Source organism: Nipponia nippon, unplaced genomic scaffold (assembly GCF_047370975.1).
Source record: "Nipponia nippon isolate SJK-2023a ecotype South Korea unplaced genomic scaffold, ASM4737097v1 scaffold_9, whole genome shotgun sequence".
Classification (NCBI taxonomy): Eukaryota; Metazoa; Chordata; class Aves; order Pelecaniformes; family Threskiornithidae; genus Nipponia; species Nipponia nippon.
Window position 1 is genome coordinate 29,190,009 of NW_028262413.1, and position 16,931 is coordinate 29,206,939.

The 16,931-nt window shown below is 38.7% G+C and overlaps 1 protein-coding gene across 6 annotated transcripts in view; it reads right to left on the reverse strand.

Moving 5' to 3' along the window:
- Window positions 1-16,931, reverse strand: part of IREB2 (iron responsive element binding protein 2) — a 28,010-nt gene that overhangs the window by 3,919 nt on the left and 7,160 nt on the right. For 3 of the 6 annotated variants that reach the window (XR_015701210.1, XM_087743052.1, XM_087743053.1), the window contains exons 5-21: window positions 15,580-15,801; window positions 13,824-13,893; window positions 12,438-12,621; window positions 11,787-11,926; window positions 10,775-10,946; window positions 9,303-9,403; window positions 8,716-8,832; window positions 7,358-7,517; window positions 6,352-6,487; window positions 5,540-5,624; window positions 3,777-3,933; window positions 3,370-3,494; window positions 2,972-3,076; window positions 2,555-2,697; window positions 1,173-1,320; window positions 961-1,083; window positions 100-285 (exon numbers count right to left, since the gene is read on the reverse strand). Coding sequence is in view for 5 of the 6 variants with exons in the window: in XM_087743052.1 (XP_087599178.1) it covers window positions 100-285; window positions 961-1,083; window positions 1,173-1,320; window positions 2,555-2,697; window positions 2,972-3,076; window positions 3,370-3,494; window positions 3,777-3,933; window positions 5,540-5,624; window positions 6,352-6,487; window positions 7,358-7,517; window positions 8,716-8,832; window positions 9,303-9,403; window positions 10,775-10,946; window positions 11,787-11,926; window positions 12,438-12,621; window positions 13,824-13,893; window positions 15,580-15,801 (2,374 nt within the window). In the remaining variant the exon portion in view is untranslated. Of the gene's footprint in view, window positions 1-99; window positions 286-960; window positions 1,084-1,172; window positions 1,321-2,554; window positions 2,698-2,971; window positions 3,077-3,369; window positions 3,495-3,776; window positions 3,934-5,539; window positions 5,625-6,351; window positions 6,488-7,357; window positions 7,518-8,715; window positions 8,833-9,302; window positions 9,404-10,774; window positions 10,947-11,786; window positions 11,927-12,437; window positions 12,622-13,823; window positions 13,894-15,579; window positions 15,802-16,418; window positions 16,438-16,523; window positions 16,846-16,878; window positions 16,900-16,931 lie in introns of those variants that run through there. The other 3 variants (XM_087743054.1, XM_087743056.1, XM_087743055.1) reach the window with 3 other exon arrangements.

A 16,931-nucleotide genomic window follows, 5' to 3' on the forward strand; every position in this document is an offset into this window, starting at 1 on the left:
TTTTTTTCCTGCTTTCAGTCATCAAAATTAACTTTTCTTTCTGTGCTTTCAATCATCAGTACATTCAACAGAGAAATTTAAAAAATATTGCAAAGATACCTTAATATCCAAAGTCATTCCGGGCGACAGCTCTGGAGGAAACAATATAGAAAATTGCTCTCTGCCAGTGAGACCCAAAGTACTTGGATTTTCCCCAGGAAGAAACTGAAGTGGAGCTATGCCAATTCCAATCAACTGACTTTTATGAACCTTCTCATAGCTTTCAGCTAGGACAGCTCTAACACCCTGCAAAAATACAAGTGATTCGCTATTTCAGTATAGCAGTCAGTTAGAGAGAAATGCAAAAGTAAGCTTCACATACGGACTATGTGCAAAATCTTGCTATTTGAACTGAAGAGTAAAGAGAGCGCTTTGTATGAGTCCTGTCAGTAAGGAGGCAGCATCTTTTAGCTTTACAGCTTCACAGCTAGATGAAAGCAAGTAAGCCAGAGTAGGCCCACAGGGTATGAAATGAAGTTTTATAACAGACAGTGACCATGCTGTAGTTAGCAGGCAGAAAATCCCAGACCAAATGTAGTTGCTTCCGTTATTCCACATGAACAAATGGCTGACTCAGAATATATTCTGAATATCAGTGGAAATTAGTCTCCAGTAGCGAGACACTTAATATTTCACAGAGACCAGAGGTCAGCACCAGATAGATGTCTAATTCATCTCACAGTCTGGACTCTAAGATGGTAAGTTACATAATTAGAAAATTCAGATTTATCCTTAGTGACTCTCTTCTATGAAGATTCTAGCAAAAAGACTATTGAGAAGTCTTTAAAAACAAAATGTGGTATTATATTCAAGATTGAGGACAGTTTCTAAACACATTCATGCCCAAAACTAAACAATGTTTTTTTAGGTATTTCCAGAAAAAACAAAAACACACCCCAAAACCAAACAAACCAGCAGTACCAGTAAAAAAGGCCCTTTTGCAGCCCAGTCTCTTGAGCTGCCCAGTCCATACTTCTTTCCTGCTAGAATAATTACAGGGGTGCCTTCTTTCTGGTATAACTCCGCTGCTTCAAACACATCTAGCTGTGGAATAACAAAGTGAAATAGTTTGAGTGAGTTCTAAATCCGCATCACAATTTCAGACAAATATATGCAAACAAATATATTTTTACCGTTTGTCCTGATGGGAAGTGAATTGTTTTAGGAGCTGGTTTTCCTATGAACTTATTCAGAAGCTTGATATTTGCAAAGGTACCTCTTGTCATCACAGCATCATTACCTCTTCGAGCTCCGTAAGAGTTGAATTCACGAGGTGTGAGCCTAGAATAAAAAGAATATTTAAAAGGAAATCAGTTATTTTAAAGATCATCTGGTTTAAAACAATATCATGTTTTTTATAATAATTATTGCAGCATCTCTAAGTTTTCAGTGCAAGATGTAAAGAACTATTCATCCAACAAATATAATTGTTATAAATCATGAACAAAATGTGTAAGTCGTTACTAGATTATTCACGAGGAAAGCTGCGATTTTAAATTCATTTTCTATGACTTCATTATAAAGTGCTATGAGCAGTATGGTACTTACAGAAGAATTATGGGGGGACTGTTCTAGGAAACAAACCTGTTTACTAATCTCCTCTTACCTCTGCCAGCATATTTATTAACAAGCATTGTACCAAAAGAGCTTTACTCGTAAATCAAACAACCATCCTGGGATTAAAGGCCTATTAATTCTTTCTTTTTTGTAATACTACTCACTCAGACTGAATGCAATAGTTCGAAAGAAGAGTCCACACCACAGGCTATGATTTTGTCACGCTTCACTGATACTGTACTGATAATAATACACCTTTGCAATATAATACAACAATATAATTTCCAAAATACTCCGCAGAGGTGTGACACTGAATAGCTCAGCACTGCATCGTGTTCTGCGTCTTTTCAGAATTTCATCAGAGGCGAAAGGCACCCACTACCGCTGCAGGATGCTCCCTGATGCAGAGGTAAGTTAGAGCACCGATCACATACATTTATAAAACCGGGCTTCATTTTTTTTAAACTATATATGTTTCTAGAGCTTCTGATCTGTTCTGTGGATCTATCTGACTGTTCTTGAGGCCCATGACAGTAACAGCAACTAACCTCTAACTGAGGTTAGTTAGTAACAGCAGCTAAACTCTAACTAACCTGTTAACTAACATTAACAGAAGATCAGTCACCTGATTTGTAAATTAGTGAGTTATTTTTGCTTTGGCATGCATTTGGCAGCAGACGTCCCTGTAACGACAGCTATGAGAATGAGTTCGTTAAGCGTATGTCTCAGCTGTTTGTTGTAACCTCAGACAGAGGCTGCAAGCAAGGTGATCACTGGGATTGCAAGACAGGGGATTACTTATAAACACCAGTAACAGTTACTATTCTGCTTATCCATGCAGAACCTCCACTTTATGCAGACAGGCATTTATAAAGGAAATGGCAGTGCTGAGCCATTATTTGGCATACGAAGCAGTCCTCTGATATAATTAGAGCTGCTCAATATGAAAAGTCCTTACCCTTTGCTGGTCAGATACTTAGCAGCAGCACTGCTCCTTGCAATGCTCCCAGCAGGGGATATGTGATCTGTAGTTACAGAATCTCCCAAGTAGAGCAAGACATGCGCGTTTTCAATCGGTTGTGGTGAAACCGGTTCTTTGGCCTAAAAGGGAAGAGGCGGGGAACAACAACAACAGAAGAATAAAACCCACATTTTTCTTCCAAGATCCTTAGAGACATAAAACATATCTGCAATATATGAAGGCACACTGATGTACAGGCGCCGCTCGTTCCAGAGATACAAAGAGTATTTAAAAGACTGAGAAATATTAGTGATAATCAACTTTGTTACTTAAACATCAAAGCTTTACTGCAATAGCTATTCCTTTACTTAAATGTAGTGCATATAATCTGGTGGATAGATCTAATGTACTTACGAGTTTATCAAAAAAGGAAGGACATCTGATATAAGTAGATTTTAAATCCCAGGGAAATAAAGTTGACTCAGGCGCCTCCAGTAAATTCCATCGTTTGTTTCCTTTCTACAAAAAAAGAAAGTGAACCAAAAAGAACGGAGACATTGGTTTACAATCTGTTTACATTCTGAAACCAAAGACTTACTGGTGATTTTCTTTTTAATTTCTATTATATACTACAAGTTACCTTACTGGATATTACTTAAGAATCACTTTTTAATACAAGCATCCATCTCAGTTAAGTCCTCCTTTACAGTAATGGAAATAACTGACAAACCAATCATATTCAACTGGAAGATATTATAAAGCTACAATGAAATGCAACCTTTAAGTTATGTAGAACAAAAGACCATTCTGACCTCCATTTTTTCTTTCAATTCCTTAAACATGGATGATATCACACACTCCTCCTCCACTGTGTGAAGTTCTCTTCGGGTGGGCCAAATATCTCGTAAGTAAATACTTTTGCCATTAAAGCCAGTGCCTGAGTAAGATTTTAAACAGAATAGTAACTTTGAAGAATAAAATATTAGACTTTACATACATATTTACATTCCAATATAAATATATTCAGGTCTTCAGAGATGGTACCAGATATGCAAAGAATTTTCTCAGTTAAGTGGATGCTTTGCTTGAGCTATGAGCAACACCAAATACGACTTCTTTCTCTTCAAGCATACTGGTTTTGTATGCTGAAATGCATGTGAAGAAACCTCTTCTACGTATACATTAGAGGCGGAAATAGAAGACGTAAGGAAATACTTACCCAAAGGCTCAGTTTCAAAGTCTATTCTAACAGTGCCTGCAATAGCATAAGCAACTACTAGTGGTGGAGAAGCAAGGTAGTTGGCACGGACACAGTCACAGAGACGTCCTTCAAAGTTCTTTGTTCCAGACAACACTCCACAGGCAATTACATCACCCTGAAAGGCAGACCCATATATATTTTTCTAGGACTTTGTGGTACTTCAACAGCTTGTGCTATTTTTTATTGACTAAGTCAGATGTGCTTCTAGCATTCCACTTCAAATATTTATTCTAACACTTCAATTTAAAGGCATTTTGTTCTCTCCTGCGACCCTTCCTCCTTCTCCTTTTTACTCTTGACCCTCTAATGTATTCTCCAGTCACTTCAGTCAATCCCTCTCCTGCCTTTTACTTCTTGTATTTTTCTTCTGCTTCACAGGAGAAGAATGCTGCAGCTGTTCAGACAGTGCTCGTTAAAAATCACTCAAGCATATAGCTCTTCAAAACCCTCCTCTTCATTTATGATACAAAATTGACACATTGCATCCTCCATAAGATTAGATCATAGAATCATTAAGGTTGGAAAAGACCCTTAAGATCATTGAGTCCAACCGTTAACCTATCACTGCCAAGTCCACCACTAAACCATGTCCCTAAGCACCACATCTACACGTCTTTTAAATACCTCCAGGGATGGGGACTCAACCACTTCCCTGGGCAGCCTGTTCCAGCGTCTGACTACCCTTTCGGTGAAGAAGTTTTTCCTAATATCCAACCTAAACTTCCCCTGGCGCAACTTGAGGCTGTTTCCTCTTGTCCTATCGCTTGTTACTAGGGAGAAGAGACCGACCCCCACCTCACTACAGCCTCCTTTCAGGTAGCTGTAGAGAGCAATAAGGTCTCCCCTCAGCCTCCTCTTCTCCAGACTAAACAACCCCAGCTCCCTCAGCCGCTCCTCATAAGACTTGTGCTCTAGACCCTGCACCAGCTTCGTTGCCCTCCTCTGGACACGCTCCAGCACCTCAATGTCCTTCTTGGAGTGAGGGGCCCAAAACTGAACACAGTACTCGAGGTGCGGCCTCACCAGTGCCGAGTACAGGGGCACTATCACCTCCCTGGTCCTGCTGGCCCCACTATTCTTGATACAGGCCAGGATGCCATTGGCCCTCTTGGCAACCTGAGCACTCTGCTGGCTCATGGTCAGGCGGCTGTCAACCAACACCCCCAGGTCCTTTTCCGCCAGGCAGCTCTCCAGCCACTCCTCCCCCAGCCTGTAGCGTTGCATGGCGTTGTTGTGACCCAAGCGCAAGACCCGGCACTTAGCCTTGTTGAATCTCATGCAGTTGGCCCTGGCCCATTGGTCCAGCCTGTCCAGGTCCCTCTGCAGAGCCTTCCTGCCCTCCAGCAGATCGACACTTCCACCCAGCTTGGTGTCATCTGCGAACTTACTGAGGGTGCACTCGATCCCCTCATCCAGATCATCAATGAAGATGTTGAACAGGACCGGCCCCAACACTGAGCCCTGGGGAACACCACTTGTGACCGGCCACCAACTGATCCTATGTATCTATCTTGTAATTTATATCTGTATGCTACAAATGCTATTTATTATGCTTATTTTACATAGCAATGAATTACCATGGTCTCCCTCTGACATGCACAAAAACATCATGCAAAGTCCAAACCAACAATAAAGTACATTTTGCATGGATTACTGTACTTCTTGATCGCTTAACTGGGCGACAACTATATTTCTGTATTCAACAAGCCTTAGAGCGTTACCTGCTTTATTGCATTCCTGATGGCTTCTGGCAAGGGGGCAGTGTTTCCAACACAGGTTGAACACCCATAACCGACAACCTCAAACCTACATAGGAAAAAAACAATCAAGTAGCACATTAAATGATCACAAGCAATTTATTAGCAAAACGGCTTTTTCTTTTATTAGCAATCACTAAGAAGATTTTTTTTTTTCCTTTGATTATTAGACTTTTTAGGAAGTGAACAGGAGATGCTACATCTCACTGATGCAAGCAGGAAGACAGAAGGTAACATTTTTGTAATCGATCAAGATAAGTCAAATCAAACATCTCAAGATGTTAGTTCCATAAATAATGGCAAAGCAAAGGCAGTAACATTCCTCACTCACAGAGCACAAGTGGGCACCGTTACAGAATTATGAACATAATCTAACTGTTATTGCTACAGAGCAATCAAAAACACGTTAAACAACCCACGACAGCAGCAACATTAAGAAAAGTCTAATACAGACTGTCCTGACAGATTTACATCCAGCTTCCACTTTTAAAATATATAAACAAGTGCATCCTGTCTTGTAAGACACTTACAATTCGTAGATCACTACCAAAAAAACAGAGCTCAGATGAGGTAGAGATCTACACACAGTAACTTGTAAGGTGGCAATAAAATGGAGTAAACTGCAACTTTAAGTCAGCAAGTAGTTAAAATGACAATCTAGTAAGTTAAGAGCTAGCCAGCCCAAAATGAAGAGCAACCATATACTTACCAACCTGTCGAAAACCCCTGTGTACTATTTTCCTAAAACGACAAATGAAGTAGGAGTCGCAACCTACCCAAGCTTACTGAGGTATGGTAATACGCCACTTGAACTGAGGTAATGTGTAACCATTCCACTGCCCGGCGATAAACTTGTTCTTATGTAGGGCTTAACCACTAGGCCAGCTTCAACAGCTTTTTTGGCCAGAAGTCCTGCCAAAAAAAAAAAAAAAAAAAGAGACAGCTTATGTTTTGTATCTCCCTTAAAATAACATCTCTATGATGCTACCTTAGTTAAATTAAGCATAAAAAAAACCCCAGACAACAAGTAGACCTTTAGCTTATTAAATTATGAAAGCAACTACTTGCTTGAATAAAGTTTCTTAACTCATAACAATACCATTCAGGTTTCTGTTCCTAGTCCTATAATGTAGATGCCCATTTTCTTTTCTATAAGAAAAGTCTCTTTCCCATGTTTTAGCTGACAGTGCAAATTCATTTATTCTTCTTCTGACACAGGCCACAGCCTCAAAGGGAAGCTTGCCTTGGCCATAGAGGACCTCAAAAGTAGAAAGCAAGGTCTGAGAGAGGATTAACTGTCCTGGGAAAACTGTATGCAGCTCGTGAAGGTACAGCACATACTCCTTAACCAGTGGCTAAAGCACAGAACAATTGTTCACCCATACGGATTTTCTTTCCGGACTCTGCAGCTGACTGCAGTACAGGCTACAGTCATCCAGGATGGAGTCAAAACTAAAGCCCACCTCCCGCATCAGCTGTGCTGCTATGTGCGTCCATCTGCAGAGAGCCCTAAAACTGGGTACTTGCTGAAATACTACCAAATGTAAATATTTTGTAATTACCATCATTCATACTGCTTTATGACACAAATTTTGAGATTGTATTATTAAAAACTGTCATTATATAATCTCCAGAACACACAACAAGTTTAAGGCTAAAAGTTTACAGTTTCAAACCTTTAGGTCAAGTCATTACAAAGAATCTACAAAAGTGAAGGTTAAAGGCCGCGTAAACATGGGAGCGCCATTAAGATCAAGTTAGTTGTCACTAGTCACAACATACCTGCAGCAAGCATGACAGATGGATTACAATTATTTGTACAGCTGATTACTGCAGCAATGACAATGCAGCCATGAGATAGCTTGTATTCATTTCCTTCATACTGAACAGGTACAATGTCATTCTGTTTCTCAACTGCAATCTGAAACCCTTTAACACCAGCCTAGATGACAAAAACACGTTAGCAGCTATTACAGTACAGAAAGTATGACATTAGAGCAAGACCAGGTGAACCCTCATTTTAAAATAATACTCAGCTGTCCCGTTAGGAACCCTTAAACAGATTTTAAAAGCAGCCCTCAGATCATGCCTCTCTCCATATTTACAGCGGTCTCATCCTTCTTTCTTCATAATTGCTTGAACTTCGCAACAATTGTGAACAAATGCTAGTCAAAAAGCATGGCTGATCCCACGCTCATTTCCTGCTATACATGAAAGAACAATCCCTTATAAGTACATGTCTAATTCTATACAATACTTGTTGCTGAATTAGAAGCATATCCAAGATTCTCACTGGAAGAGGATTATAACTAAGAGCAGACTAGGTCCATTAACATTTCACACCCTCCAGCTCTTCAGCGCTCAGTCACCCTCCAGAGGTCCTTTCAACATCAACCACTCTGTGATCCATGATCAGTTACGATTTCTCTCTCTAGCAGAACTGATCATTCTGTATCATACACCTCATTGCAAGCCAGAAATGCTAAAACCAACAGAAAGAATTTTTACAGAGTCTCTAAGTGTAAATGTTTCTAATATTCCTGCCAGTCCTCAACTTTAATGATAAACACTAAAAATGAAGATGCATTCCTGTATTAGCTGCATTCTTAGATACCTATGCGTATTCCTAACCAAAAATATCACCTTCGGAGTAAAAATGTTTCCTCTGTGAAGTCAAGTTAAGCTGCAAGGAAAAAAATCACTTGCTAAGTTAAGAACCCAGAACACTGATCATCTACAAATCTTGGAAGTCTTTCTGCACCTCCTTTAAGATATGATGAGTTTTCTTATGGTAATTCTGTTTTGGAAATTAAGTAAAATACAGCTGCTTAAAAAAAACCTCTGAAAATGAGAAAATGTTTCCTGAGCTTATGTTATTTATCACTTAACTTCAAAGTTTTTCCTCCCTAGCAATCTAAACTGTGAACATAAGGATTTTTAGAAGTTCACGTTCCTGACAAACACACCCGTGACTGATGAGTGACTATCCTTGGGACACTTGTCAAGCAAGAAAACAATATCATTGGATAAGCTGTTTATATAGCAATAAGGAGGGCTCAGCAGGTATGCAAGGAATAAGTAACGTTTATTCACGTAGATTATAGGAAGCACCTTTTGAAAAGTACATCAGTTGTACAAACCTTTTCATTTAAGCAGGCTTGGAAGTCGCTTTTCATGTTATTAACAGCCACTCTGTCTTGGGACCTCTTGGGGCCACTGACATATGGAATTATAGAACTTAGACTAATTTGCACTACCTAAAAAAAAAAAACAAAACACAAACCAATGAAAGAAAGAAAAAGCATGCATTATCAATCCCAGCCCAACATTAAGACATCCAGGACCTCTTTTGTTTAAAATCTGAATGTTCCAAGACATTAAAACTCTGGGCTTCTATTTTCAAGACCGCCCACTATGAAAGGCTATTCATCTTATTCACCGTGTTTTAACACTCCCCCTAACTTTTCTACCCTCCATAAGACTTACCTGATCACTCGGGAGTGGCAGGAATTCAGTATGTTAGTTGACCTGAACATTATTGTCCTTCCCTTCTTTCCCCCACGCCCTCTATATTTTGCAAACATAGTCTGCTTCTCAAAATTGTGAGTAAATAAATGCAAATGTTATTAAAGCAATGAAAATTACAGCGGGAGACAAAATTGTTAAATCAGCAGTAGTTATTTATTATGAGAGTCAAGCATAGAGAAACAAGTCATTTCAAGCATACCTGGGAATACTCAGGTTCTCTGGAAGAACTCTCATCACTTCTAAATAACTTCACAGCTTTAAGATACACTTCCATGACCTCGAGCTTGGCCTTGTCAAAACCTTAGGAAGGTTATTTCAAACATGAGAAAAGTCACATTAAAAAAATAAATAAAACAAAATACACAATTCTCAGAAATTAACAATGTTTCAAGCATATCAAATTTATCCTTGAACATGCAAAGTTTTTTTCAAGGCACACCACTTCCATACCCAAACCTCCTGGAGCTATTCAGGAATGATACATGAGTTAAAATACTTTTTCTTTCTTTATTTTTTTTTTTTTAAATTAGCTTAACTTTCCTTCTTGTATCAAGGAACAAAATAAGCTGTTCCAACTCTAGCAGTTGTAACTCTAATTAAATTTACAGATTTGTCCCTGACGTTCATAAAGCTTTTCTCTATTAAGATTTACTTGTTTAATACAGATCATGTGCTTAGTTGATAACAGCCAGTATTAGTCGCTACTGTTAGAAAATGTTTCATTTGCTCTGCGCTGACCAGACAAAACATGTTTGTTATTAAATTAAAAATGTTTAACTTGTATTTAAGTGACAGATTTCAGTGTCAGAAAGGCTTACTAATGTGAATGAGCTTTTTTTGATATGTTACCCTGTGGCTTTCTCTATTTGCAGTAGCTTGATAAGGAATTGACATCCTTCTAGCTTAGCTTGAAACATCAGCAAAATAATGCTCTTCAAAGGGAAGAAAAAATCATTGTGAAAAAATTCAGAAACATGTTGGGATTTGTTTTGCAGTTTCACTTATTTCTAGCAACCATCGTAGATTTTGATTTTGTAGGGAATCTACAGGTGGTTAAGGGATGCATTTCATACCGAGAAGACTCATATTCCATACGCTTTTCAAAATATAAGTGAGAATTTTCTTAATACTTTTCTTTTAAAGGTTTACCTATGCTTTCAAAAACAAGGACTCTGGATGTTGAAAAGTAACACGATCTCAGTAAATCAGGTGTTAGACAAACAAACCAGACTGGACACAAACCTCAAGGGCAAGTCACCTATCCACGTGCCAGTGTTGTGCACACAAGAACTACAGCCTCGCTCAAATACATGCCATACACAGAGACAAAACAGGCTACAAGAAAACATCTGTGCCAATAAAGCAGGGTAAGTAACTCAGGCCCAAATGGCACATACTAAGCATCCCACAAACCAGCCAACAGTAAACATATATGGTACATTTCCTGTGGCAGGTATTGCTCAGGTGCATGAGATTCTACACGACAAAAGTTGTAGCCAAGTGTATCCCAGGACACAGCCTGCTACTGTACAGCACAATTTTATGCATCAAACCCGAGTCAGAACTCTGCAGAAAATCAGTTTAAGAACTATGGAGTTTCAAGCAAAAAAAAGTATTGCCACATATCTAAAATACTATTACAACAAATTGCTATTTTAATTTCATCTTTACCTGTATGCTTTAAGTGCTTCAGTGTCACATTATCAACAGGGAAAAAGCTCAGAATAGCACCATATTCAGGACTCATATTTGCTATTGTGGTTCGGTCTGCTACAGACAGCTGGGAAACTCCACTCCCAAAAAACTCAACAAATTTTCCAGCGACATCAGCTTGCCTAAGATGCTGTTTAAAAGAACACGCAACACCAACAACATTTGTTATGTTAAGAGGTACAATGCAAGCAATGTTTGTTGCAACAATTCACAGTTGGCAAGTCATGAACATTTAAAACAAAAAGCTGAAACCTTAAGGCCCATGTCTGGAAAAAAAAAACCCCAACCAAAAAAACCCCAAAAAACCAAACCCAAGCCCCGTTAACATACTGGGTTCTAAAAATCTACACTGGAAGTTGACACAATAAACCGCACCTCCATCTGCAATTGAGTTCTTCAGATTCCTAATTCAGAACAGATACACGCTTCTTAAAGCATCATGCCAGAAAGAAGAAAGTATTTTCAAAGCAATCACAGCTCTTCAATGCTCTGACACTAGCTCTTCACCTACACTACAACAGTGACGGTTTGTGCCACCCTGGCAAAACCCTGTCTGCAGAAAATACATTCTTCAGTTATACCAGCTCACAACCATAGACAGGCCTTGCATCTTGCAGGAGTATTTTACAAGAAAAAGGGTATCCAGAAAAAGTTTGAGCTGGTGAAGAAGCCTACATGCTGTCAGCAGGAGAAAAATGGAAAACAGGGCTTCTTGCCCCTGCCGCCAACCCTACACACATTTTTTTAAATTATTTTTTAGTGAAAGAGGGCCTGTAAATAAACCACTATAGAGGAAAAAAACCACACTACTTTGGAGGACTATTAAACAAAAATGGTTAGAGATTATTTGTATCTTTCTGCACTGCCATGATTAAAGGTATACTAAAAATACTCCCAGCATTTAATTCAGTTCTCAAACAGCACTGATAGAACTTGCAACAAAATTTGCTTTGTTTGAAAACTTACTTACCTTTGTAATGCTCAGAACAATATCTATGGATGTAGCAAGCGGGCTGGCTGCACCCGTCAGTTCACACCCAACCACCTCAGGCAAAGTGAGAGTAACCGGCATCCCCAGCATCACTGCTTCTGTTTCAATCCCCCCAACACCTGGAAGCAGAGGATTAAGTTGCTTTTCATCAGTTCAAATAACCAACACTAAATATTTTGAGGTCCTAAAAATCTAATAAAACCCTTCCTATTAAGCCTAAAGGCTACAGCAAGAAATTTAGATGTTCTCTGTTAAATATTTGTACGTGAAAAATAAAATCAAGCAAGACTACTGCTGAAGTTAGACTTCACAATCAACCAGAAAAATGTATCTAAAATTAACTTTCCAAGAGAAAAGACACCTTCATACAAATTTTATACTGCATGTATAAACAGCACTTATTAGAGTATCAATTGGGTTTTGGCTATTTTCTCTTTAAATTACAAAAAGCAGTTTCTTGATGGAAAGAAGTGTCAGTTGAAATTACTTTTAGACAAAAATCATCCTGAAGAATAATTCAAGATGGAGTTTGTTATGCTTGAGAGAAATAACCAGAAGGAAGAAAGTATTTGTCAGTAATGCTTTAGTATGACTTTCAAAGCGCTATCAAGTTATTCTTAGGATACTTACCCCAGCCCAAGATACCCAAGCCATTTACCATGGTTGTATGAGAATCTGTGCCAACCACACTGTCCGGATATAGGAAATCTTTAACTTCAAAAACAACTCTTGACAAATATTCCAAGTTAACTTGGTGCGCCATTCCGGTCTCAGGTGGAATTATGGAAATATTCTTGAAAACCTTTGAACTCCACTGTAATTTTTCCAAAACGAGAAAAAGAGTTGCATTTTTTCAAAAGTATATTCAATTCTTAGAACGTAACTAAAATGACAAAACTAATATGCAATAAAACAGTACTTGCTATTTATGCAAGTGGCTTTTGCTCCCTTGTCAAACACTGCTACGTGATCCCCTTGGATTCTATACATTTTTAATCGTCAACAAACCCATTCATTCAATTCCTGCTGCAGGCTGAATCAATAATTCATGCCTACCTTTCAAAAGCAGGGCTGGATAAGCCTCTTACCTTCCAGCTCGCACAACTGATTTCAAGGACAGCAAAGACTAGTATTTAGACAACAGAACCTAAGCACTTGTATTTATAGCAGAATTTAGTTTAGGTTTTACACTCCTGGATGAGAGTGAAGACACAATTTAGAAAAGTGTCTCGGTACACACAAACTCAGGATGCTAGATTTAAAAAAGCTGATGTGGAAACTCGTAACAAGATTCAGCTTGGCAGCTTTCCTCTTTGATAATGTGAAAGCTAATTTGCAGCTTTCAGAAAGAAATCTCCTAGTCTGCTTATATGGAAAGATTTTTAGATCATTGCATCAGATTCTTAAACCATGTTAAATTAGTGGATGAAGATCAAATATCAACGTTGCAGATCCCTGGCTAGCAACAAAGAAGCCGATGTTCACCAAACAAGGCTTCCCTTAAAACCAAGTTTACCAGCACTGCTGCCTAGTTCCAGAGCAGCAATGTCTCAACACCTGCTTCTGTTCAACGCTTCCAACTTCAGTCAGACTGGTAACAGAATTATGGCTAAGTGAACCTTTTATCCAGAAACTCATTGTGACCTAAGGCACTGAACTCATTAAGAAGCATTAAAAAGACTAATGCGTCATAAATATCTACTTTGTCCACTGCCTTCACACTGATAAGAACCAAATCAAACAGTATAAACTTTTTCAAGTTAGGATTATGAAAAATTATCTCCCCTTTAAGCAACACCTAGATTTAGAACTTCTGCTGCCTAACAATTTTTAGATTTAAAGTCATAAACCGTGTTATCAGCTAATTTTCTGTTCCCATATTAAATTCAGATTTGAGAGTCTGACATTTCCAAATGATTACACTTAATTTATCACCTAAACCTGAACACCAGTAGACAAATGGAGCAAGCTCTTAAACCACAACACAATACAAAGCCCACAGGTACACAGACATACCTTAAAAAACTGAAGCCTCTCTCTATTTCTGCCAAATTCCATCTCTTGATTTTTCAATACTGTCTCAGGCCTAGGAAGATAAAGTTTACAAGCACTGTCATAATTTATTTCAAATTACAGAAGAACAAGTTTTTTTTGCTTGTTTGATGGAAGACTCATTTAAGCCTGCAGCAAAATTTGAAGTGGTTTATTAGAACAAAGATAATTCCTTCCTTGCAGCAAGCTTTCTGTGAACAGTGAAAACTCACTGATTTCATCTGTGCTGTGCTTGAGAACATGTTTATTCTAGCTGTAGTTTGCCTAAAGCATTTGATCTCAAAAATACTTGTTTTAGGAGATCTGTTCCCAGCATGTACTACAATACACAGCAGCTTTTTTTTTCCCCTAATCAGTAGTCTCACAGGCTGCACACCTCAAAACTCAGTCAGGGTAAAGAACCAAGATTTTCACTAGTTCAGGTAAAAACCACCCTCCACATTCAGTACTAGCCCTTTAGCAGCTGTGTAGAACATCAGGGCAATTGTAACTATCCTTCATTTCTGTATTTTTTGCCTCCAAGCCACAATTTTTTCTCCACAAGTACTCATCAGTACAGTCTCATAAAATGAACCATCTTTTCTTAAGAAGTGTTATCTATTAAGATGCTGATATTCATTACAAAGGAGTAATCCACAATTTAAGAGGAATAACCTCTGCTTTGAGAAAGTGAACAAGAAAGGAAACACGCTTGCTTTGCGCCTGGAAGGAAGTCCTCCGTTTTCTAGAGGTGTATTTTACATCGTGACCCTTCCCTTTCTCCTCTGCAGTGACAGAAGTTAGCAGCTATACTGCTTTGCAAAGCCCCGAGGGACAGTCATCATTCACACTGCAGCTTCATAAATACCACTGCTGTTTTGCTGCCAGAAACATCAATATTGCTGAAAACATCACTAATTCTGCATTCCTACACCTGTATGAGCAGGAAAATTTGCATTATCTATAAAATTACCACGGCAATCAGCATCATATCATTGTGGGATACAGATTTGATCAGCTTTTAAGTTCTATACCTGTCCATCACAGGAAGATAGGGATCTACAGCCTATCAGAGAAAAGAGGTGGCAGCTGAAAGGGGTAAATGGTCACATGCAATTGTCATAAACGGAATGGTACGCAACAATCTGTTAATAATACTGAAAATCTGGAAAAGGCAGATAGATGAGGTTCCCCTAGGCCATTACATACAGGCGGGATATACATTGAATTTCAACTCAATGACAGAGGGACTGTGAGATTCCGTAGAAGCTGGGGGATGACGTACAGGCTAGTTCTTAGTTCTTTTAAGAGCCAGAGACTTTTGAAAAGTTCTCACAGAAAAACTAAAATTTACTTTTAGAAATGAATCAATGCTTCACTAATTTATTTATTGAGGTTTACTTTGTAACACACAGAGGGTTACTCCTATGCTTTATTGTCCTTGTAAAGAAATGAGGGAAGTCTCAAAATTTAATTTAAAAATCACAGCCACGAGTCACACAGTTGGCCGTCTGCACTGTTTAGTAAAGCCCTTCTTGTCAAAAAATAAAAATTTATTGTAGACTAATTTAAATCTACTACATCAGACTTTCTTCTAGATGCTGAAACCCGTCTATGGCACATGTGAAGAAGAGTACAGAAGGATGTTTAGAAAAAAAAAATCACATCTCTCTGAACTGTGACAGGCAGTGCTTAACAACACAGAAGGGTGCAAATAATTAAAAAAAGGAAGCTTTCATACTCAGGCACCGGCTGAAGATGGAAAGGACAGAGGAGAGGCGTGTTCTCAATCTGCGCAGAAAATTGTCCTGAGTTGCGACTCGAATCTCCGGCGCTACACGGCCCCTTGCAGCCAGTTTGACCCCTGCAAGGTAGTTTCCGAGGCTGTGCTTTAAGCGGAGAAAGCTTTGCCATCGGCTTCTGTGAATCACCACCTCCAGGATTTGGAGCATTCTGTATTGCACTGTAATATTAAATAGAAGAATAATTTAGACATTAGGAATTTTGCTCTCTCTCTTTTTTTTTTTGCAATCCCTTCAGCAGATTATAAAATATTATCTGAAAAAAAGTTATTTTATACTACAACCTTGTTGCAAAGTAAACTACCACTGGATAAGCTTAATTAAGTAACGTAGTATGGTAATAACGAGTGAACAGAACTGGATTGTCTGAAAGAGTAACACCAGATAAACAACAACTTCAATTTATTCACAACAGACCAGAAATCTTTATAAACAATGTTGCAAAGGCTAAACTCAGGGTTTTAAACGTCGAAGGTGTGGGTAGAGCCTTATCCAGGCAGTGGACTTGCTGAACACGTTTCTTTTTTGAAGACAGTGCTGTACATGTTGTTAAATCCACAGAGCAGTGATTACAGACAAAGCTTTCTCAAGGAAAGAAATGTAACTTTATTATTTAATTAGGCTTTTTATACAAATTCTCAAAGGTTCGGATAAATTTTATACACTATTCAAGTCAGTCAGAAGTCAGAAACATAATACAGTCCATATAGCATGCTACCCTCTACTGAGTAAAGAAAGCTTGTGAAAAGTGAATGGCTTTTTATCTCTCAATATTTACCAAATCATGGATTTGTAATTAAAGCCACTGCTTTCTTCTGCTTTAGTAACACAGAAAGATACTTAGTTATCGAATTGCAGGATACTGCATGGCCTGGGAGGATACCTTGTCTAAACCCCAACTCAGTCCGGGAGCCTCTGAGCAGCAGGAGATGGAAGCTATATAAAAGCAGCACAAACCATCCTGTAGCAAAGGGTTTCTTATCACGGGGCAGCAGCTGCTGAGATCCCGTAAGCTTTCCAAAAGCGAAACTACAGAAGCCGGATTTATCATTACAAAGCAGCCTGTTGAGACCTCTTGCCAACACTTGGTCTTTCTGATAATTTTAGGCTAGCCTAATTGCAATCGAATCAGCTGTCCCTCCAGACACAAGAATGGACGGACCACAGAACTGAAACAACACGTGTGCAACACAACAAATGATTTGTAGCTTCTTGCTCTTCACTTTTCTAATACTAACCACCAAAATCCTGTATGTATTTGGAAGGTCTGCAGAAATGACTCATACACCCA